Source organism: Pezoporus wallicus, unplaced genomic scaffold (genome assembly GCF_028554395.1).
Source record: "Pezoporus wallicus isolate ANWC-B61680 ecotype Strahan unplaced genomic scaffold, APGP_CSIRO_Pwel_v1 contig_8488, whole genome shotgun sequence".
Classification (NCBI taxonomy): Eukaryota; Metazoa; Chordata; class Aves; order Psittaciformes; family Psittacidae; genus Pezoporus; species Pezoporus wallicus.
The window spans coordinates 338,675-361,693 of record NW_026641095.1 but is presented as its reverse complement, the minus strand read 5'-3'; the positions used below and the strand labels follow the sequence as shown (position 1 = coordinate 361,693).

The 23,019-nt window shown below is 57.3% G+C and overlaps 1 protein-coding gene across 1 annotated transcript; it reads left to right on the top strand.

Moving 5' to 3' along the window:
• The first annotated feature begins 234 nt into the window (after window positions 1-234).
• ACE (angiotensin I converting enzyme) lies at window positions 235-17,121 on the top strand. The gene is made up of 25 exons (XM_057421974.1): window positions 235-536; window positions 3,335-3,502; window positions 4,777-4,864; window positions 5,133-5,276; window positions 5,350-5,541; window positions 5,677-5,774; window positions 6,288-6,460; window positions 6,674-6,897; window positions 8,466-8,610; window positions 9,065-9,163; window positions 9,387-9,509; window positions 9,970-10,181; window positions 10,687-10,823; window positions 11,093-11,251; window positions 11,645-11,732; window positions 11,922-12,065; window positions 12,290-12,481; window positions 12,784-12,881; window positions 13,158-13,330; window positions 13,752-13,975; window positions 14,162-14,306; window positions 14,513-14,611; window positions 15,013-15,135; window positions 16,119-16,306; window positions 16,530-17,121. Exons 1-25 carry the CDS (start codon window positions 327-329, stop codon window positions 16,724-16,726), a joined length of 3,843 nt encoding a protein of 1,280 aa, XP_057277957.1. The 5' UTR covers window positions 235-326; the 3' UTR covers window positions 16,727-17,121.
• The last annotated feature ends 5,898 nt before the right edge of the window (window positions 17,122-23,019 follow it).

The following is a 23,019-nucleotide window of genomic DNA, read 5'->3' as shown; positions in this document are numbered from 1 at the left end:
CCTCCTTTCCCTTGTTTTCCACCTTCCTTCTCCTTGATTCCCCTTCCCTCCCCTTCTCCTATCCCAGCCTCTTCTCCTTCCCTCCCCGGTCAGGTGCCAAAGGGACTTTGCACCTTTGCTCTCTCCTGGCTCCTTCCCGCAAGCCCGGGAGCTGCCGAAAGGAAGAGGGAAACGCTCCGGTCTTATCTGCGAGGGGAGGCCGCTCGGTGGGCAGGGTTTGTGCGAGCGCTGCTGCCTCATAAACCGCCGGCAGCGGGAGGCAAAGCCGCTTGCGAGGCACGGAGCGAGCGGAGCCCCCCTGCGCCCCGCACCGCTCCCGCAGCGCGATGCCCCCGGCGCTGGGGCTGCTGCTGGGGCTGAGCCTGGTGGGTGCCCTCCAGCCCGGGCTGGAGCTCCCCCCGGCTGACCCCACCGAGGAAGGGGCCGCGCTCTTCGCCAGCGCTTACAACAGCACGGCAGAGCTCGTCCTCTTCGCGAGCGTCGCGGCCAGCTGGGATTACTACACCAACCTGACGGCCGAGAACGCTGCTCTGCAGGTGGGTGATGCGATGGGGATGATGCCAGCCCAGCAGTGGGTCCTTGGGCAGGCTGGGGCACGGTGGGGACACTTGGCACGGTCCCCTTCCTCCCCATGGGCTCCTCTCTCGGCACCCCGGGGTGGTAAAACAGGGCTGGGAAGCAGAGGGGTTTGCCCCAGGTTGACCCCTGCGGAGGCTCTGGCGTCCCTGGCCCTGGAGCAGAGTCTGGGTTCCTTTTGGAGGTGGTTTTCTCCTCTCAGCACCTTCCACTTTCCTCACCCCCTTTCCCAGTTGTCGAACGTCCCCGTTCCTGCCGTGTCCCCAACTTTGGCTTGGGCAGGCACCAGGAGCCCAAAGTGTGCACAAGCAGCTGGGTGGCATCGGGTCCGAGGCTGTCACCCCTCATCCCTGTATCCCCAGCCCGTGGGGGTGAAACCAGCTTCAGGAAAGCGCTCCAGGGTGTGCGGAGTTGGACATCAGCCCGGAGTCCCAGGGTCAGCAGCGCTGTGTGCATCCCACAGGCATCTGCATGCGGATTTTGTGGCGCAGGGAGTTTGAGCACGCGGGGGATGCTGTTGCTCCAGCTCTTGCTGTGCCCGGGGAGCTGCTCTGGTGCCAGGGGCGTAGCCACAGCTCTGTGAGCAGCTTGGATATACACCAGCCACCCCATAGAGCTTGTGGGGCAGAGTGTGCCCTGCGTCAGGAAGGAAACAGAGAGAAGATCACTATCAGGACTGGCTGCTGCCAACTTGGCAGGACACTCAGGAGCACCCAAGTGGCCCTTCAGCCTCTGTGAGCTGACACAACACCTGCGCAGGTACCAGGGTCTGCTGCAGATGTTGTAGTGGGGTCAGTGACCATGGGGCAGAGCAGCAGCATCCCAGCCGTGCCGAGTCCAAGGTTAGGACCAGGAAAGCACCTTGCATGGACCTTTCTCAAGAGGCATTTCCGGGCCAGATCCTTTCCTGTGTTAATAATCCTGGTCAGAACCTCCCTCTGATGTTAAGGTTCCAAAAGCAGCCCTGATCCCAGGCTGGCCCCTGAGATCAGCCCACCGATGGGGCAGCAGAACATCTGCACTGGGATGGGGTGGCACTGAGTACTAAAGGGCCAACAGCGGGCTGGTGTGACCCAAAAGGCTGAATGTGGGGGACCTGGGAAGCCTTGGACCAGGCAAACCCCACACGTGTAACACAAGAGGGCCTGAGCCAGGCCACCATGGTGTGGGCAGCTCCAGGACCTGCCACAAAAGGTGGCCCAGGGGCAAAGTGACATGGGGGGCAAGAGGCCAAAGGCAGGGCAGCAGCCCCTGGCCACACAGGGATGGACAGAAGGATGCTGGAATGACAGCCAGGGAGATGCACCATCTCCTGCAAGCTCTGGGTGAGATAATGGTGTTTGGGGTTCAGGGGCAGCTCATGGATGTGGAGCTTCACCAGGTGCCTGGGGCAGAGCAGCTTTAGGGACACATCCTGCACCACTGGATCTTCACTGTGCACCCAGGAAGGTGCTGGTAGGGAGATTTGGGGGCCATGGGTACCATGGGGGCACAGCCATGGTTAGGGGGTCTTGGGCAGCACCCTGGGCTCCATCAGAGCTGTCAGGAGGGTTTAGGGTACGATATGTCCGACCAAACACAGCGCCTGTGCAAGGAGAAGACAAATCACAGCTGGGCTCTGCTTCCTCCAGCTCCCCTGGCTCTGCAGCAGGGTCTCAAAGGGGTAAAGGCATCACGCATTCCATGGGGTGATGCAGGAGCATCTTGCTCCAGAGCAGGGTATCCACATCCTGCCATGCTGGCTGGTTCCCAGAGTGATGCTGGGGGTGCTGGGATGTAACCAGGGACACCCAGCACTATTGGGATCCCCATCCCCGGGTCCCACAGCCTGCCCGGGGCAGCCTCCAGCCCTGCAGCACGGAAACTCCCTTCCCTCCCCACTGCCAGGCAAGGGAATGTGCAGATTAAAGTAAAACAAACCAGGCTTCTTGGAGCCGGGCTAAAAATGCCACAAATAACAGCTAATGAGCTCCATAAATCACCCTGGGATGACACAGGGACAGCAAACAGTCTCTCTGCATCCTGCACATCGCCCTGGCCAGGACGCTCCCAAAAGATCCATGTTTCCCCAAAATAGAGCTGACACTGGGATGCGACCGCCTGCAATACACCCTGTCCCAAATCCAGCTGCCTAAATAACCCCCCATGGTGCAGGCAGCTCCCTGCATCCCATGGCCCTGGGAAGGGAGGACAGGGCTGGCGGGAGATGGGTGACAGTGAGAGACCCACAAGTGGAGGCTCGGTGCAAAGGGGTGCCTCTCTGCAAGGTGGAACCCAGATATGGTATTTGTAGGGCACAGCCTGCAGATAGGCAAAGGAGAAGGGAAGAGATTTAGGGAGGAGAAAAGTGAATGTGGCATCTCCATGGTTTTCCTTTGGGGTTCTGCAAAGGTGAGAACCAGCAGGAACAGGGATAAAATGAAGGCAGATCTCAGAGCTCCTTCTGACAGTGGGGTCTGGCAGCTGATTGATGGGGCCAGCCCAGCAGCAGCCGGATACCCCTATGTAGGCATCCCCACCCCATCCAGGCCACGACACCCCCCAAAGCATCCTCAAAGGGCACCTTAGCGGGTGCTTGGAGGCAGGTGGGAGCTGCAGACACTGCTGGAAGCTGCTGTCTCTATGTATGAATGTCACAGAGTGGTGACAGCCCTGCCTGACCTCGTGTGCCCCCGCTCTGAACCTGGTCCCCAGGCCAACACTGAGTGGGTGATGGCACATCCCAGGGCTGACCCCGGGTCCCCGTGTCCCTGAGCAGGTCAAGGCATCGCTGGAGGAGCAAGAATTCCTGGAGGTGTGGGGGAAGAAAGCCAAGGAGCTCTATGGCAGCATCTGGAGCAACTTCAGTGACCCACAGCTAAGGAAAATCATCGGCTCCATCCAAACCTTGGGACCCTCCAACCTGCCCCTGGACAAGAGAGAGCAGGTAGGGGAGGTGCTGGTGAAGCCCTTGTGAACCCCTTAAAGGGGTTCCCGGACCTCCAGGCCCTGTTGCTGCCCTGTTGCCCCTTCCACTGTGTTTTGGAGGGTCTCCCTGGCCTCTGCACAGCGATGGGGGGGAGAGATGGGGTGCTCCCTGCAGGGTTTGTGGGGTGCTTGCTGGCCCCACGATCCAGCCCTAAGCTCATCTCAGAACTATCCCAGTGGGAAGCGGAGATTTCCTGCTTACACAGAGCAGCCTTGGTCATCACCTGGACACCAGCCAGGCTGTGCCCATGGCCAGGAGCCGGTTGGCTCAACCCCTTATCCCCACGGATGCAGCCCACTGGGAAGGAGAATCGCTGCAGCCACCCTGCTCCTGAGCACTCCCCGTGAATGCCCTGGGGACGCGCTGCACCGGGGGCATCCTGAGCCTTCCCCATCACAGTCACTTTACCTAAATGCGATGTGACTTTGATTTCCATGCATGAAAACCTCACCCAGGCTGGGGTTAGCAGCCTCTTGCCCCTGAGGCTGGCCCTGTCACCCCCTCCATCCTGCCCCATGGCTCCCTGACAGCCCTCGCACCGAAACCCTGGCAAACCACGGGGATACAGCCCTTCCTCAGTTCCTTCCAGGAAGCCCATCCCTGCCCTCTCCCAGATAACAGACAGCATCCTCCCTGCACATCAGCCGTGCCTCGTCCTTCCCTAGGCAGCTCCATCCCACATCCACCACCACGTCCCCAGTCTCCATCCCCTCCACCCAGCCGAAGCAGAGGGAGGGCTGAGAGCAGAGACGGAGCATGAGGAGTTTCCTTCCCTGGGAATGGGCTCCCCAGGCAGGTTCCAGGAAACCTCCTGTTGCTATTGTTTGCTGTTGTTGCAGCTCACAGGAATAAATCCCCCTCCTCCTCCTGCTTTCCTTAGTGCTGTTTTTTACCCGCTCACATAAACAGGCTGTGCCGCGGCCCCGCTGACAAAGAGCTTTATAAATAGCCCCGCTCTGGGACACTGCGAGCGCTTGCGCCGCCTTCGAGGGGGGTTCAGCAAGTCAACATCCATGGATCCCATCCCAAGGAGCCTCCCAGCTCCCCCCACGCGAGGGGTGCGAAACCCCTGCGTGATAACGCGCTTCTCTCACCAAAAGCGCTCTGTGTAAACACGCCGGGCCTCCTCCGCATCCCTCCGCACCGGGGTCTGCGCACACAGGCCGTAGATCCCTCCTGAAAGGCCATTCCCATCCCCTTTTCCAGTCCCAAAGGCTTTTCCTTCCCCACAGTACAACACCATCCTGAGCAACATGGACAAAATCTACTCCACAGCCAAGGTGTGTCTGGACAACGGTACCTGCTGGGAGCTGGAGCCAGGTACGGTCCCTCTCCATGGCCATGGGTTGGTGGTGGAATCGGCAGTCCTGGGGTAATGGTTGGACTGGATGATCTTCAAGGTCTTTTCCAAGCTGGTTGATTTTATGGGACCAAGTCCCCACATCTCCAGTGGGTTGGTCCCACCCAAGGTCATCGGGATTGTCCCAGGATGCAGATGGGTATTCGGGTCTGGTGCGACGGTGGTGGCACCGCTGTGAGCCCCTTCTGCTCTTCTCTCGTGTCCTATTGCTTGTGCTCTCTGTCCCAGACATCTCGGACATCATGGCCACCTCCCGCAGCTACAAGAAGCTGCTCTATGCCTGGGAGGGGTGGCACAACGCTGCGGGCAACCCATTGCGTGCCAAGTACGAGGAGTTCGTGAAGCTGAGCAACGAAGCCTATCAGATGGATGGTAGGAGCAGGATGAGGGATGCGGGGGATGCTCAGGGATCATGGACAGGAGCTCATCCCTGCCTCCCTGGTAGGCTTTGAGGACACAGGCAGCTACTGGCGCTCCTGGTACGACTCGGCCTCCTTTGAGGATGACCTGGAGCACCTTTACAACCAGTTGGAGCCTCTCTACCTCAACCTGCACGCCTTCGTCCGGAGGAAGCTGTACGACCGCTACGGCCCCAAATACATCAACCTGAAGGGCCCCATCCCTGCTCACCTTCTGGGTAAGAGGAGGGGACCTTCCTCTTACAGAGGGGCTCATACAAAGCCATAGTGGGACAGGGAGGTCCCAGTTATCACTGTGTTTCTCTTCCTCCTAACCTACCACCAGTTCTGGTCCAGCTGTTTTCTATTCTCAGGCAACATGTGGGCTCAGCAGTGGAACAACATCTATGACTTGATGGTCCCCTACCCCGACAAGCCCAACCTCGATGTCACCAGCACCATGGTGCAGCAGGTGATGGGCTTAAGGACTCACCGGTGGCACCAGGGGGGACAAAACTGTGGGGTGCTGGCCAAGGCTTACTCATAACATTGGCCCCATGGGAGTGGTTTCTCATACGTGCATAGTGAACAGCAGAAAAAACATGTCTGGGAGGGGAAGGAACAAAGAAATGACCCCTCTCCCTCTCTGGCAATGACCAAAGAGGCAGAGGGTGGGCAAAGAGGAAGGACAGTGCAGTGGGACTGGTCCCCAGGTTGGTGCCTGCATCCACATCATCACACAGCTCCAAATGTTCCTGGGCCATCAGCCCTGCTCCCTTCTCCTGTCCGTGCTGGGCACCAGCATCATTGCTTGGTGCTTCTTAGGGATGCTCACACCAGTTCCGGGGCTGGGGCTCCCCACCAGAGCAAGAGGGGCAGGATGCTGGTCCCTTGGAAGGACTCACCTCATCCCTATGGTGCTGCTTCAGAGGCCATGCCCATGGCATGGGCAGCCCCTTCCTCAGCCACAACCTCCTGCCTGCAGGGCTGGAATGCCACGCACATGTTCCGGGTCTCAGAGGAGTTCTTCACCTCCCTGGGGCTGCTGGAAATGCCCCCTGAATTCTGGAACAAATCCATGCTGGAGAAGCCAACGGACGGGCGGGAGGTGGTGTGTCACGCCTCGGCATGGGACTTCTACAACCGCAAGGACTTCAGGTGTGTGGGGCCATGCAGGGACCCAGGGCTATAGGGTGAGATGCTCCTCCATCCCCCTTGGTGTGCAGCTCAGTCTGTCACCTTCTGGGTCATGGTCCCTGTGGGGCACCATGCTGCCCTGCCTTCCCCTCCTTTGGGTCTTTTCCTTACCCTATGGGGTGCTGCCACCCTCTCGAGGTGGCTCCCTCACTCCACTCTGTTTTCTGCCACCAGGATCAAGCAGTGCACGACAGTGACCATGGAGCAGCTCTTCACGGTGCACCATGAGATGGGCCACATCCAGTACTACCTGCAGTACAAGGACCAGCCCGTGTCCTTCCGCAGCGGGGCCAACCCTGGCTTCCACGAGGCCATCGGCGATGTCATGTCCCTGTCCGTGTCCACCCCCAGCCACCTCAAGAAAATCGGTCTCCTCAGCAGTGCCACGGAGGACACAGGTGTGGTGGCCCCCATGGGGAGCTGGGTGGCACGGAGGAGGGGTCTGGGACATGCCAGGGTGGGCTGCAGTCTGGTGACACAAGACCCCATGGCTGATGTGCTCCTTTCATCCATGCTTGGTTCCATTCACAACCCCTGCTTGGCTCCATGGCTCCACGTAAGAGCCGTCTTGTCTTTATCGGTCCATGCACAGCCCCTACTTGGCTCCATGGCTCCATGCACAGCCCCTGCTTGGCTGCACAGGTCCATGCACAACTCCTGCTTGGCTCCATGGGTCCAGGCACAACCCCTGCTTGGCTCCACAGGTCCATGCACAACCCCTGCTTGGCTCCACAGGTCCATGCACAGCCCCTGCTTGGCTCCACAGGTCCATGCACAACTCCTGCTTGGCTCCATGGGTCCAGGCACAGCCCCTGCTTGGCTGCACGGGTCCATGCAGAACCCCTGCTGGCTCCATGGGTCCATACACAGCCCCTGCTTGGCTGCACAGGTCCATGCACAGCCCCTACTTGGCTGCACAGGTCCATGCACAACCCTTGCTTGGCTCCATGAATCCATGGAGAACCCTTCATGGCTCCAACCTCTCCATCCCTGAGGGCTGGAGGCATGCTTTCCAGAGCTTGTGTATGCTCTTCCCTTCTCCATCAGAGCCCCAGATCTGCAAACAGCATCTCTGTGCTTGGTCATCCCTGACCTCCCCCGTGTTTCCCCCTCCTCCACCAAGAAACATCCCCCCCCAGGAGCTCTGCAGGGGTGGCACTGAGTGCTCACAGGCAGCGTCACAAAGACAGTGTCATTAAATACATTTCATGACAGGGAAGCCATCGCAGCACGCAAGTGTCGGGCCAAAGCTGCATCAACACCACAGAGCAGATGGTCCCTGCCTAAAGGCATCTCTGCCTGCTCACCAGCCTTTGGCAGCTATACCACCATAGTAATGGCAGCCAGTAGCCCCTCAGGGCAGTGCTGCCAACCCCTCTTTGACCCCACAGCTTCAGCTGGGTCTCCAGCTGGTCCTTTTCCAATCTTTCTTCCCTGTGTTTGCTCGAGGCAATGGGGAAAGCAGATATCTCCATCCCCTGTGCTCCCCATGACACGGCGGTGACTGTCCTAGAGTTGGCTCTGGTTCTGGGTCTAAACCATGAGAGATTTTGCAGTGGCAGAACAACCCCCTTCACCCTGAGGCCCCAGAGTGAACATCTGAAGAGAGAACCATTAGAGTTCCACTCACTAAAACCTTCCCTCTGAGAGCAGGGCTGAAGGAGAGGGGACACTTTGTGCCATTTTACTGATTGGGAACAATGGGAGTGACAATGTCCCCTCTCCATGTTTGTCACTCCCATTGGTCCCGATCAGTAAAAAGGCACATATTGCCTCAGGAAGGAGCAGTATCTAGAGAAACCTCGTGTCCTAAGCAGCCCTCCATAGGGAGCAATATTGTATGTCGAAATGCTTGTCCCCATTTCCATCCAGACCTGCTCACCCCATTGCCCACAAGAGGTCCCTTGGGCACAGTGATGTGCAGTCAGGCTCCTTCCCAACCTGGTTCAGGCTCTGTTTCATGCAGAGAGCAACATCAACTACCTGCTGAAGATGGCCTTGGAGAAGATTGCCTTCCTGCCCTTCGGCTACCTCATCGACCAGTGGCGCTGGAACGTGTTCAGTGGCCGCACACCCCCGAGCCGTTACAACTACGACTGGTGGTATCTGAGGTAGGGGATGGTCATCAAGGATGGGTGGGGTGTGCAAGGAAGGAGGGCAGGGAAGAAGAAAGGAAAAAGTAGCCATGGAGATGGCTGGAGAGCAATGGATGGGATGGATGTGGTAGAAGTAGTAAATGCCCCATCCCTGGCAGTGTTCAAGGCCAGGTTGGGTGGAGTCTTGGTTGAAGTGGTCCAGTATGAGGTGTCCCTGCCCATGGCAGGGGTTGGGACTGGATGATCTTAAGGTCCTTTCCAACCCAAACCATTCTATGATTCTGTGATGGGTAGATGGGTAGGTGAGTAAATGGGTGGATGGATGAGTGGATGGATGGATGGACAGACGGGAATACATGGAAGCACATTCTAATTGTGCAGATTTCTTCAGCACTGCACCTTCCCTTCCCATTCCCTACTTTGATTCTTCTTACCCCATGCTCTTGCTCTCGCTCTCTGTCATCCTCAGAACCAAATACCAGGGCATCTGTGCTCCGATTTCGAGGAACGAAAGCAACTTTGACGCTGGAGCAAAGTACCACATCCCTGGGAATACCCCATACATCAGGTAGAGGAAGCTCTGCCACAGGGACAGATGCTTGGGGAGCAAGAGGAATGGGGCTCAGCTCCGTGGGCAGGGATTGGAATGCATTGCTCCTGCTCAAGGCATCCAATACTTGGGACCACAAATGGTGGGGATCTGATACATGACTGGATGCCTTCCCCCAGGTCCTGGGACTTGTCTGCTTCCTTTTATCCCCAGCGCTCACCTCCATGGGCTTCCTTGGCAGGTACTTTGTGAGCTTCATCCTCCAGTTCCAGTTTCACAAGGTGCTGTGCCAGGCGGCCAATCACAGCGGTCCCCTGCACACATGCGACATCTACATGTCCAAAGAGGCTGGAGACAAACTCAGGTGGGGACAGAGGAGGGTCGGGACAATCGCCACGGGCAGATGTGTGCGTGGAAGCTGATGGTGTGCAAAGGAAGGAAAGAAGAAAGGAAGGAAAAGTGGCTATGGAGATGGCTGGAGAAATAGCTTTGCAGATGGATGGATGGATGCATGGAAATACATGGAAGCACTGGGGTGGGGTGAGTGGTTCTCACCAGAGTACTGCTATTGTCGCTGTCGTGAGCTCCCACCCAGACAAGAGGCTACTAAAGCACATCTGGTTCCTATAGACGCCCCGGGTGTTTGCAAATGCATGAGTATGTGATGGGGAGCCCTCAGTCCCCGCAAGCAGAGGCAGTTCCCAGGCTCATGTCCCACTCAGTAATAACGCCTTAAACCCTTGAGATGCTGAGACACCATCACTCCCATCCCATGTCCCACCCATCCCATGGCCTCATGCTCTTGCTGTCCCACTGCTCTGCAGGGAAGTGTTGAAAGCTGGGTCTTCCAAGTCATGGCAGGAAATCCTGTTCAACCTCACTGGCACAGATAAGTTGGATGCTGGAGCCCTCCTGGAGTACTTCAGCCCTGTCACCGAGTGGCTTCAGGAGCAGAACAACAAGACCAATGAGGTGCTGGGCTGGCCTGAGTTTGACTGGCGTCCTCCTATCCCTGAAGGCTACCCTGAAGGCATTGGTAAGGCTGCAACTCCATCCCGGACCTGGGCAGGGGGAGAAAGAGGTCTCCTAAGGGACATGAGTAACCCACAGGCTGAGGGAGGGGAAGGTGCCCATGCCAGGAAAGAGAAACAACCAGCTCCATGTGGAATGCCACAGGGTGTTGCTTCCCAGGAAGCAGTGCCATTAGCCAACCCCTTAACACACCATTGTCTGGTGATGCCATCAGTCATGATGTGACAGATAGCCAGTTCTCAGAGGCATCTTTTCTGCTCTCATGGGAGGGTCTAGGGCATGCAGCTTGCCCTGTTATCCCATCCTTTATCCAATGGGACATCCCAGCATTGCCCCTCTGCCCCCATTTCTTGGCTCAACCTGCTTCCAAGTTGTTCCATCCTTCAATAGACCTGTAGTTCTGGGAAAAGCTCAACTATGGATTCTCTATGGGGTGGTGCTCTTGCAAAAAGGACTCTCCTGACCTACCCCCCCCCCCCCCCCCCCCCATCATTTGTCTCCTCCTCTAGACAAAATATCAGATGAAGCACAAGCAAAAGAGTTCTTGTCTGAGTACAACAGCACAGCTGAGGCAGTGTGGAATGCCTACACCGAGGCATCCTGGGCCTACAACACCAACATCACCGACCACAACAAGGAGATCATGGTATGGGAACAACCCCAGGGCTGTGCAGGGATTGGCATCATCCAAGGCAGGCAGCTGGTACCCAGGATGTGTTTCAGATGAGCTCTGAAAACCAGGGCAGCATCTGTTCTCAAAGGAGGTGGCTTTGCCATGAAAACCCTCATCATGCCATGAGGTACCCACAGGGGAAGGTGTCAGTCATGGCAGGCCAGGTAATGTTTGCAGTGATGGGCTGTGTCCCAGGCATCTCCTCAAAGTAACTCCTCTTCTGTGTTCTCCTGCCCTTGCAGCTGGACAAGAACTTGGCCATGTCCAGGCACACGCTTGAGTATGGCATGAGGGCCAGGCAGTTCGACCCCTCCGACTTCCAGGACGAGAGTGTCACACGCATCCTCAGGAAGCTGAGCATCATTGAGAGAGCAGCCCTGCCCGAGGATGAGCTGAAGGAGGTGAGCTGCAAGGGGACGGAGCAGGATGGGGGAGTTCCTGCTGCTGCCCAAAAGGATGTTGTAGTGAGGTGGGGTCGGTGTCTTCTCCTGAAGAACAAGGGATGGGACAAGAGGAAACTTTTAGGAAATGCTTCTGGGCAGGCCTTGAACAAGGTGGTAATTTGGTACCTTCTCCACAAAGCCAAGATCCTTGTCTCCAGGGTTATCCCATCCTAAGGTTGCCTTAACCCTGGCTCCGTGGGTGTCAATGGCACACTGCTTATTGGCCCCAGTATTGACTCCACTTTGCCTCCGTTTGGTGACACAACCCAGAGGAAAACACCTGAAGACATCACAGGGGGCTGTGACACTCTCCAGGGATGGTCAGCTTACATTCTCCAACTTTCTTTGCAGTATAACACCATCCTCTCAGACATGGAGACCACATACAGCGTGGCCAAGGTCTGCAGAGAGAACAAAACCTGTCACCCACTGGATCCTGGTAAGATCTGGCAGGGCGGGCAGTGAGCCATCTGCAACAGAAAGGAGGGATTAGTTAACAGGGGCATGAAGAAAGGTCAAGCAAGGACCTTACCACCTTCTTTGTGGTGGTGGTAACAGAGGAGCAACATCATTGCATCAGTCCAGCCCATCCAACAGCATCCCTTTGGCTCCATTGCTCTCTCTTCAGACCTCACAGACATCATGGCCACCTCACGGGACTATGATGAGCTCCTCTTTGCCTGGAAGGGCTGGCGGGATGCTTCTGGGAAGCAGATCAAGAACAACTACAAGCGATACGTGGAGCTGAGCAACAAGGCAGCGGTGCTCAACGGTCAGTGCCTCACTCCCTTGGAGACCCACCATGGTCTTAAGCCCATGTGAGCAGAAGATGGGGCTGATCCTACAACCAAGGGTCAAAATCTTGTGTGTGTGGAGGTTCCACCAATCCCTATGAGATCTACTCAAAGATATGGGAGTCCTTGGGGTGTCTTGAGCAGCAAGAGAGACTCTTACCCAAGGAGGGCAGTGTCTGACAGCTTCTCTTGCCTGCTACAGGCTACTCAGACAACGGGGCCTTCTGGAGATCCCTGTATGAGACACCCACCTTCGAGGAAGACCTGGAGAGGTTGTACCTGCAGCTGCAGCCCCTGTACCTCAATCTGCATGCCTACGTACGCCGAGCCCTGTACAGAAAGTATGGTGAAGAGCACATAAACCTGAAGGGTCCCATCCCTGCTCATCTGCTAGGTAAGGGCTCTGCTCGAGCAGAGTTGTGTCTCCAACAGGGTGTAGTTTACTCCGAGTCATACCAAGAGCTGAGGCTGGTCTCTGTTCAGCTCTGGACAAAGGGCCAAGGCCTTATGAGGTGGGGAACACACTCAGCGTGACTTGACCTCTCCTGCATGGACAAGCTCCTCCTCGCATCACCCTTGTGGGTGCAGGCGGGGACCAGGCAGGATGATGCATCCCATGCAGGAGTAGGGAGTAACTTGGTGCCTTTGCTCTCCTCTTCCTCCTCCTGCCTTGCGTTGTCCTCCTGCACTTCCCAGGGAACATGTGGGCCCAGTCATGGTCCAACATTTTCGACCTGGTGATGCCTTTCCCGGATGCTACCAAGGTGGATGCCACCCCAGCCATGAAACAGCAGGTCAGTGCATTTCCAGGGGGAGAACCTCTGGGACCCAGCACCCTTTTGGTCATTGCCTCCAATTGCTGCCAAATGCTTTGCTCTTGCCAAAAATCTCCATCCAAAAGGCTCATCCATACCCTCTCTCCACCTGGATATGCTAAGGGCTGGATTCAGCTCTAGCTGCCCTCAAGTATCTCCCTTGCCCAGAGGAACCAGGCTGTCGCTGGCCTCCCATCCCTCCCACAGCCGCCAGCACCATCAGCATCCTCAGCAGGTCCTCTGCTCTCTCCCCAGGGCTGGACTCCCAAGAGGATGTTTGAAGAGTCAGACCGTTTCTTCACCTCTCTGGGGCTCATCCCTATGCCACAGGAGTTCTGGGACAAATCCATGATCGAGAAGCCAGCGGATGGGCGGGAGGTGGTGTGTCATGCCTCAGCCTGGGACTTCTACAACCGCAAGGACTTCAGGTGCCCGTGGGGAGCACACGATGGCACCAGCTGATGTGGTGCTGGGGCAGATAACAGTGTAGGATAAGGGAACATGGCCTGATGCCACCGCAGCATCTCTTGCCTTGTGGCACTGTCACTGGTACTCAAGATGCTGGCATTGCTGGCAGGACCCTCCATGGTGGATGGAAGACAATCAGGGCCTTCCCTGCCCTGCCATGGAGAATGGAAAAGCCAATGAAGAAGGATAGGGAAATGGGCAGGGTCATCAGGAGATGCAGGAGGAAACCAAGTTACCAACCCCATGGAGCAGGACCAGCCCAGCCTGGCAACAGATGTGGGGAGGGAGGCCAAAGGGAAAAATAGCTCAAGGGGGTGAGATGTTTCCTGGTGATTTTCACCCCAGCACTGCCCTCCCTTGTGCCCCCATGTCCTGCTCCAGGATCAAGCAATGCACCGTGGTGAACATGGACGACCTGATCACTGTGCACCATGAGATGGGCCACGTCCAGTACTTCCTGCAGTACATGGACCAGCCCATCTCCTTCCGCGACGGGGCCAACCCTGGTTTCCATGAGGCCGTTGGGGACGTCATGGCCTTGTCTGTCTCCACCCCAAAACACTTGCACAGCATCAACCTGCTGGACCAAGTCACAGACAACATAGGTGAGGTGGCAGCAAAGGTGGGGAGCTGCTGGGGGCAGGATGGGCTGGGCAGCGTGGAAGGGGTCAGGGACATGCATGAAGGGGACAGGACCTGCTGGGGACACCCTGCTCTTGGGCAGAATGACCCATACAGGGTGGAGAGGTGAGGACAGTGGCACCTCGCTCACACCTTCACTCCCTGGGCAGAGAGTGACATTAACTACCTGATGAGCATCGCCCTGGACAAAATCGCCTTCCTGCCCTTCGGGTACCTCATGGACCAGTGGCGCTGGAAGGTCTTTGATGGGCGGATCAAGGAGGATGAGTACAACCAGGAGTGGTGGAACCTCAGGTGTGCTTGGATTCAGAGCCCCCCTTTGGTGCAAGGGCTTTGGCCATCATCCCACTGGGTGTTTTCTCCCTATGGTCCAGTCTGCCGCAATGGGACATGATGGGATGCAGAACACCTCATGCTGTCCTCACACCCCACTGTGTCCCCTCCTGGATTACCCAGCCTTCTCTTCCCCATGCTGGGCTAACTCTTCCTCTCTGGTCCAGGTTGAAGTACCAGGGTTTGTGCCCACCAGCCCCAAGGTCTGAAGATGACTTTGATCCTGGTGCCAAGTTCCACATCCCTGCCAATGTTCCCTACATCAGGTGAGCAAGCAGGGCTGGGGCAGGAGAGTCACTGCTTGGACACAAAAGCAGGATCCCCAGTTGAGATGCCAGTGATGGCACCTTGTTTGGTGGTTGCTGGGATAAGTGGTGGTACCATCCCGAGGGTGTCAGGAACCCTGACAGAGCTTCAGAGGAGAAGGCTGGATCTGGGGGAACTTCTCCCTATCCGAGGAAGATGGTTCATCCACCCAGGCAATCATAAGACACATGTTAAAGGAGAAATGGCATCATCAGATTGAACTGAGTTGATGCAGGTGTAGCTCCAAAGCCAGTGATGCTCCTCCAGACTGGAAGGGTGCCACCAGGGAATGAGGAGGGGGCACTTCTTCTCTTGCACAGCCACTAGTGGTGTCCATTCCCATATCCTCACCCCTCTGCAGGTATTTTGTCAGCTTCGTGATCCAGTTCCAGTTCCACCAGGCGCTGTGTGCGGCAGCCAAGCACACGGGTCCCCTGCACACGTGTGACATCTACCAGTCCAAGGAGGCTGGGAAGATCCTGGGGTAGGTGTGTGGGGAGGGCAGAGCCTGAGAACACTGGGGCTGTTCAGCCTGGAGAAGAGAAGCCGCATGGAGACCTCAGAGCAGCTTCCAGTGTCTGAAGGGGGCCTATAAGGATGCTGGGGAAGGGCTCTGCATCAGGGACTGCAGTGACAGGACAAAGGGTGATGGGTTAAAACTGAAACAGGGGAAGTTCAGGTTGGAGATAAGGAAGAAATTCTTTCCTGTGAGGGTGGTGAGGCACTGGAATGGGTTGCCCAGGGAGGTTGTGAATGCTCCATCCCTGGAGGTGTCCAAGGCCAGGTTGGACAGAGCCCTGGGTGCCATGGGTTAGTGTGAGGTGTCCCCACCCATGGCAGGGGGGTGGAACTGGATGATCTTAAGGTTCTTTCTGACCCAAACCATTCTATGATTCTATGCCCCCCAGTACCTTAAAGCCAGCCCAGCAACACAGGAGGCAACACAGCTCCTGGTCATCCATCCCCACCATGGGGTGCTCCTGGCCCTGGGTGCAGGCAGGGGGTACCCGGGTGCTGGGTGCTGGGGCTGTGATTGCAGAAGCAGCCACTAGATGGTAGCTGGGACCCTAGCAGGTAGAAGGCTCCCTCTTCCTCCTCCTTCTCTTCCTCCTCCTCCTCCTCCTTCTCCTCCTACTCCTCTTCTTCTTCCTCCTCCCACCCCCTGTTCCTTAGGGAAAACACCCTCCTTGCTTCAAAAAAAGCACCTGCAAAATTAACCCTTTCACGCAGGAACTGCTCTGCACCAGGTTCCATTCACTGGAGGGCTTTCATCCATGCAAATCTCCCCATTCCCCTAAGGAAAACCTCCTTCCCTATGGTAGCAAAACAACCTACCCCTGCAGTGCTGGGGGTGCAGACTGTATGCGGGGTTGCCAACACCCAGAGCCCGAGGGCCTGGGGAAAGGGAAGGGCTGAGGGCCAAGGGCGGGAGGGGGAAACCCACCGGATCCCATTTCTGCTGCACAGGGAAGCGCTGAAGCTGGGATTCAGCAAGCCATGGCCCGAAGCCATGGAGCTCATCACGGGGCAGCCCAACATGTCAGCCGATGCCCTGATGAGCTACTTCGAGCCGCTCATGACGTGGCTGGTGAAGGAGAATGAGAAGAATGAGGAGGTCCTGGGCTGGCCTGAGTACAGCTGGACTCCTTACGCAGGTATGCAGGGCTCAGCCAAGCACAGCAGGGCCAGGCTGGGGCACACGGAAGAGACGGAGCTGTCTTGGTGCCCCTTGGCCACCCAAAACACAGAGTATTGGGATGCTCCTCCTTGATTTCCCATGGAGCTGAGTCTAAAGGGCACAGAGCATCCAAGACACCCAATCCACCGTAGCCCAGAGCCACCGGCACCAACACTGTCCCTCATTTCTCCATTTTCCAGCCACTCCAGCCCAAGCTGGCTCCAGCAGAACTGATTTCCTGGGCATGTCCCTGGCCAGCAACCAAGTCACAGCAGGCAGCTGGGTCCTGCTCGCCCTGGCGCTCGTCTTCCTCATCACCACCATCTACCTGGGGGTCAAGTTCTCCTCAGCCAGGAGGAAGACCTTCAAATCCAGCTCAGAAATGGAACTGAAATAAGGCAGCATGGACAGGGTGCAAGCATGGGTGTTTGGCCAGGCTGGCAGCTATGCCAGAGGCACCTTTGCCACTGAAGCCATGGGCTTCCAGAGCCCAGGACTCCTCTCTCCAATCAGGTCAGATGTTCTTTAGCCACTATGCAAGAGCCAAAGCAGAAAAGAGCTATTTATTTGTCAACGTCTGCACTGGGAGAAAGAGGGAATTCAGGCACCGGCAGGCACGGAGCCGGGGCTCCCATCAGCCATCTCCGACCTGTAGGCAAAGCCACAGAGACTCCAAGCGACAGAGGGCAACGTGGGGAGGGATGGAGCACATTCCCACCCCTCTCTGCCCGATGCCAGGCTGTTCGCTTGCATGGATGGAAAATAAACCCATGTCTTGTCACCCTCAGGGCAGCAGCTCGGCTCCTTCTTGCAGGTGGGACCTCAATGGGGCAGGGCTCTGGAGCAGCACAACACAGTGCAAGCACCAAGCTCTGGGGACCAGCCTGGCTTTGGGGGCAACACAACTGCAGCACCCAGCTTGCCCCATCCCCATCATGAAAGCTCAGCATCCTCTTGCAGCATCTTCATCTTCCCCTAAACCATGGAAGCACCATGGACCACATGCCTAAGGAAGGGGCTCAGTTAGGCCCAAGATCCAAGCCTAAAGGGCTTGGGGTTCACCATGTCCAAGCTGGGACAGGGATGGGGCTCAGAGCACAGGAAAAACGTGGCTTTACATAAGAGCTGGGGGGCTCCAAGGTCAGGGATCGCCTCCTGCCATCCAGCTCCTGATTATCCCGGGATCAGCTTCCCCCCCTCCCTCTTCTTTCTTCTGCCTCTGTAAATAAAACTTGGTATTTGTTCTGCAGTGATTAGGTGCAAAACTAATCCCAGCCTGGGGATTATTGCAGCCTTGAAGAGCTGTGATCTGCTGCAGGCTGGAGCCGCAGGGGAAATGAAGGGATCTGGGATGATCCACCCGAACCCTCCCCATCCAATGGGCTCTGACCGCCCCAAGTCATGTCTTAATGCTGGGAAACTGAGGCTTGGGGGGGGTTCATTGCACCGGGAGGGAACAGAAGGTTCCAACCCACACCACACACCCACGGGGAGGTGAAGCCCCAGCTCACCCCGTGTCCTTCCCCACGGCCACATCCTGATGGGTCTGCTTTATATCCTGCACACCAGGCACCCTCCTCTCCCCCCTTCCCGGCAGTGCACAGACCTGGCACGGTGGGAGCTGCGTTTGAAGCCAAGTGTATTTTCAGCCTGGGAAAGCAGCTGGTGCAGGTGTGTTCCATCCAGCTCAGCTCCTCACTGGTAATTTTGAGCCCCTTCTGGTTCCTTTCTGCCACATTAGTGGGTGAAAAGAGGTCTCCAAGATCATCAAAATCCGACAGGTTTGATGGAAATTGCTTTTTGGAGGGCAAGAACAAATAAAAAGGAGCCACATTGAGCACTGGACACAAGCTCAGCCCTAATTAGACACCAGAGAATCCACCTCGGACTCTGTCCTGGACGCTGGACACAGCTACAAGGATGTGTGATGGTTATGCTGAGCTATGGCCTCCTCAGAGGCAGATGGACAACCCGAGCCCATCAGAAGATGGGGGTTAGACACCAAGTTACCTTGAAATGTGGGTCCAAGGTCCATGCGACAGATGGGATGGGGTTGGACACCAGGCTGCCTTCAACACGGGTCCAAAGTCCACCCTGGTCCACAAGCCCAGCCCAGGGGAAGGCTCAAGGTCCCAGCTTGAGTTTAAATAAAGCTCCTGGCGCAGGGAATGGGGGGGCTGGTGAAGCCTTTTGGGGTGATGAAGGTGTGCTGGTGCCAAGATGCCTTAAAACCCGGGATGATTTTCCCTTCCCTGCTGTGATAACATCTGGAGAGGTTTTGCTGCCTTCTGGCTCCTGCATCGCGCTTTCTGCTGCAATTAGGAGGCTTAGAGAAATTGCTCCCTAAGGAGGGGAAAAAAACACCAAAACACCATAAAAGCAGGAATAAAAGGGGCAGATTCCCCTTTAATTCACCTCAATCTTTGATGGGGAGCGCGGGAAGCAGCGGGGGCTGCCCCGCACCCTGCGCAGAGGCTCCCAGAGTAGAGATTTGCCTTAAAATCATGGAATTCGACGCAAAAAACCACCCCGGGCTCCCTTTGCCACCCTTTGGGCACCGCGGAGAACGCTCTCCCCTTCGGTTTAGGCCCGTTATCCGCCGCAGGGAGGTGGCGGGGGGCTCCCGTGGCCCCGCGCAGGCCGGGGCTGGCCAAGCCGGGTCTATTCTTAGCGGGCGGGTGGCCGCGTTCCTCACATTCCCGTTCCCCGGGGACAAGGAGCGCCTGGAAATGCGCAGCCACAGCTCGGCAGCAGCCGGGGGCCATCGGCAGGGGCTGCCCCGGGCAGGAGGGGGGAGGCGGTTGTTCCCTGGGGAGCTGCGGATGGAACCTGGGACTCCCCATCCCAGCTCCTTGCCTGTGGCTGTCCCCAGCCTTCCCTCCCTGCAGGGAGCAGGAAGAGGGGGTAAAGAGGGTATAAAGGGCAAGTGGGGGACCCCAAATACACACACACACACAGAGAGCAAGCTCAGACTCCCCCCAGCCCCATGGCTTAGCCAGAATTCCCCACCAAGGGATCCAGCCTGGTGTATCAATAGGACAAGGGGTGATGGGTTTAAACTTAAACAGGGGAAGTTTAGGTTAGATGTAAGGAGTAAGTTCTTTACTGTGAGGGTGAACAGACAGCCCACCCTCCATGGGCAGCATCCCTCCATCCTGCATCCTTAGGGTGCGTTGGCAGCAGGACCCAGCCCAGGCTCTGCTTGTGTCCCCATGCTGGTGGGGACTGTCCCCATTGAGGCCCTGCAGGTCTTGGGGAGTGAAATGAGAGCACTGCAGCCCCAAATGATGGGCCAAACCCTTGGCACTTGGCTCCTCTGCATCCTGCCCTTCCTGGCATATCCCGCAGCATCCCCATGACTCATTGCAGCCGCCTGCTCATCCCACTCCCAAGGATGAGCCGTGCCTCAGTTTCCCCCACTGAGCAGTGAAGATGCTGGTGTAGCTGCCATGTGCCGCATCCCACAGCCGAGTCCCTCAGCTTTTCCTGCCACTTCCAACTGGGAAGTAGCTTTTAATGGGAAACAACGTCCGTGACTTGGTTTAATGTCACCTTGTCCCTCCCATGTTTGCAGCCTCCCATCAGGCCTCCCTAGGGATGCTGTGGTGGAAAGCCCAGGCTGATGAGGGTTAATTTGGGCTGCGCAATTAACGGTGTTTGGTTTGGGTGTGTTTCTTTATGGTGAGCAAACAAAGAGTGTGGAGGTGAAAAAGTGGGGAAATACATCAGGATTTGAAGCGGTGAGAAGCAGGAGCATCCTTCCCCCTGCAAAATCCAGCTGCAGCCCTGGTTCCTCCTTCCTGTCACATCACTGGAGCATCTTCCAAAAGCGAAGGGCAAAGCAGGGGCATGCACCGTGCCAGGGAGCCGGGACACTGGAGCCTGTCTGGGAATACAGTGGGGACGGTGCGAGCCCATCTCTCCTGCGCTGGCTGTGTTTGCCGTGTGGCTGTAATTCCAGCCATGTGGAAAAACACCGTCTCCCCGTTGGCAAACACCTCTCCCGACAAGTGTCAGCCGGCAGCTGGGGTTCAAGTGGGTCCCGTCCCCTCCATCCCACACCTCCCACCCCAAACCCGCAGCCCATGGCTGAACCTGCCCCTCACCGGGTGGGTGACAATTCCCTGCGGAGATGATCGTTCCCCGCACTCTCCGGTGCTGCAGGAGCAGGGAGGAGGAGGATACCCTTGGGAAACACCCAGGTCTCCTTTGTCCTGGAAATTGAGTGGCTTCCCACTGATTCCCCAGGGTCGGGAAAGGATGGAAAGGAGGGGAATGGAATAAAACACTCGAGGAGGAGGAGGAGGAGGAGAAGAAAGAACTGAGCGGGGGGGGGGGGGGAGGAGGAGGAGGAGGAAGAGAACAGGGTAGGGAGAGAGGATTTACTGCTTAGCTGAATTAGAGGGAGCTTCCTTGAACAGCAGGAGAATTTGCCCAGACACCCCAATTCTTCCTGCTTGGGATAAATGTAAGCACAGGATTAACTGCAAGCATATGCTTAAAACCCAAGGAATTGAAAGAAGTCTGGGCATAAAGCGCTCCAAGGAGGGCAGGGCATGGACGAGCACCCTTGTGGCTGCAAGAGCCACGGGAGGAACTGGAGCTTAGTCAATAATAACCTGAATGGGAATGAAACAACTCCACATGAGAGGGCTCTATGGGGAAGAGGTTGTTCCCTCAGCCACAAAATGGCATGACAGTCCCTAGGCAGGGAAATGGGGATGAAGTGGTCCCACCACCATGCCCGGAGCAGGACAACACTTCCAGGGGTCCCTTCCCATGCTGAAAGCCCCACTGGTGCCCCCATGATCTGCTCTGCTGAGGAGGGGTGAAGCCCACACGTGCTCTTCTCATCAGACACATCCGTGTCCACGTGATGTGTCCATGAGCATCCTGGACTGATTTATGGGATGAGAGGGGGGCAGGAGGCCAACCTTAAATCCTGACTGCCTGCTGATTAATCATCACAATTACACTCATATTAGCTATAGCAATCATGGGTTTGCTTTCCCTTTGCGGAAGTGGCCATCCAGGAGCCTCCGAGTGGCTTCACAAGGCCAAGTGACCAATGTCCCTTGTTTTCCAGGGAGGAAATTGCGGCACAGAGCTGCCTCCCTCGAGTCACCCGCTATATCAACAAGAAAACAGAGAAGGCAGGAGCCTGGACTCCGTGTCCCTCTCCCTCCCCCATGCTATTAAGCTGCATCTGTGTAATATAGAGCAAAACATCCTCCACGAATTGCAGTAAATCATGACAGAGGCACTGCTCAGGGTGGAGAGGGGGGGAGATAATGGGTTTTTCAACCCTCTTCAACAATAGAACAAGTTTTTCTCCACTGGGGAAGACTGACTTCTATGAGAGACAGAGATAAAAGCAGTACCAGGGCTCTGAAATAGGGCTGGAAGGGCACCTGCCTTTGCTCAGCCACTTACAGTGGTAGGAGGCAGCTCCAGCAAGGAAAACGCTGTGGGTCGAGTGCCCCACAGGCATGGCCTGGTCCCCATGTGTATTGCTGAGGTACACTGGAATATTAATTGAAACTCCCAGCAAAACACTCCTGCTGATGATAATGGATCATAATCCTCTTAGACCAATTTCATGCCTGAAAAACTGTGCATAGCAAAGTAATAATAGAGAGCCCCTCGGTGGGCACTGTTCTTAGCAATGGGCCTGGGAGAAGAGGGGATTTCTCTGGAAGCCAAGGGAGCTGCTCCCCTTGGCTCTGACCCCCAACGGCCACCGAGAGATAGGCAGAGGAAGAGTTGGGTTGGGGCTGCTCTACCAGGGCAGCATCGCTGTGGGACCCCCAGAACACAGAGACCTGGGCACCCACCGGACCCCTGTGTCCTACCGAGCCCGTGGGCCCTGCTGTGGGGCAGGGACCCCGGCACCCTCCGTGCCCACAGAGCCCTGCCACAGCCCCCCCATGGCAGCCGCCCCCCGCCCGCCCCTTCAGCACCTCGGCGGGTGGACAGCGCCGGGCTCGGGGTCCCGCCCGGCCCGCGGCACCCGGAACCCCCTGCACCCCCCACCAGCACCCCTCATGATACCCCTGTACCCCCCAGCACCCCCAATATCCCCAGCAACCCCCCAGCACCCCCCATCATACCGCGGTACCACCCAACACCCCCCAAATCCCTCAGCACCCCCAAAGACGCCCCAACAACCCCTAACACCCCCCAGCACCTCCCAACACCCTACAACAACCCCCAGCACCCCCACATCCCCCACACCCCCCAGCAACCCCGAAAACCCCACAACACCCTCCAGCACCCCCACACACCTCCCAGCACCTCTGACACCCCCCAGCACCTCCGAGCACTCCCAGCACCCCTCAACACCCTCTACCCCCCCCCCCCCCGTACCTCCCACACCCCCCAGCACCTCCAGCACCCGACACCCCCCCCGGCACCCCGGCCTGCACGCCCTCTCCCGTCCCCCTGTGCCTACTAGCACCTCTCCTGCACCCCTCCTCCGCACCCCTCAGCGCCCTCTCCTCTCCTTCTGCACCCTTGCACCCCCCCCATCACCAGCACCTCTGCACCTCCTCCTCCACCTCTGCACCCACCCCGACTCTCCTGCACCCCCTCCTTTGCCACCCCCTGCACCTCACCCGCACCTTCCTTCACCATCCCCATCCCACAGACCCCAGCACCCCCTGTCCCAGCCCCCCAAATTCCCCCCTACAC

Coding starts and splice junctions, on each gene's coding strand:
- ACE (XM_057421974.1), top strand. CDS start 327: ATGCCCCCGGCGCTGGGGCTGCTGCTGGGGCTGAGCCTGGTGGGTGCC. Junction 9,510..9,969: donor GAGGCTGGAGACAAACTCAG/GTGGGGACAGAG, acceptor ACTGCTCTGCAG/GGAAGTGTTGAAAGCTGGGT. Junction 14,612..15,012: donor GCCAATGTTCCCTACATCAG/GTGAGCAAGCAG, acceptor ACCCCTCTGCAG/GTATTTTGTCAGCTTCGTGA.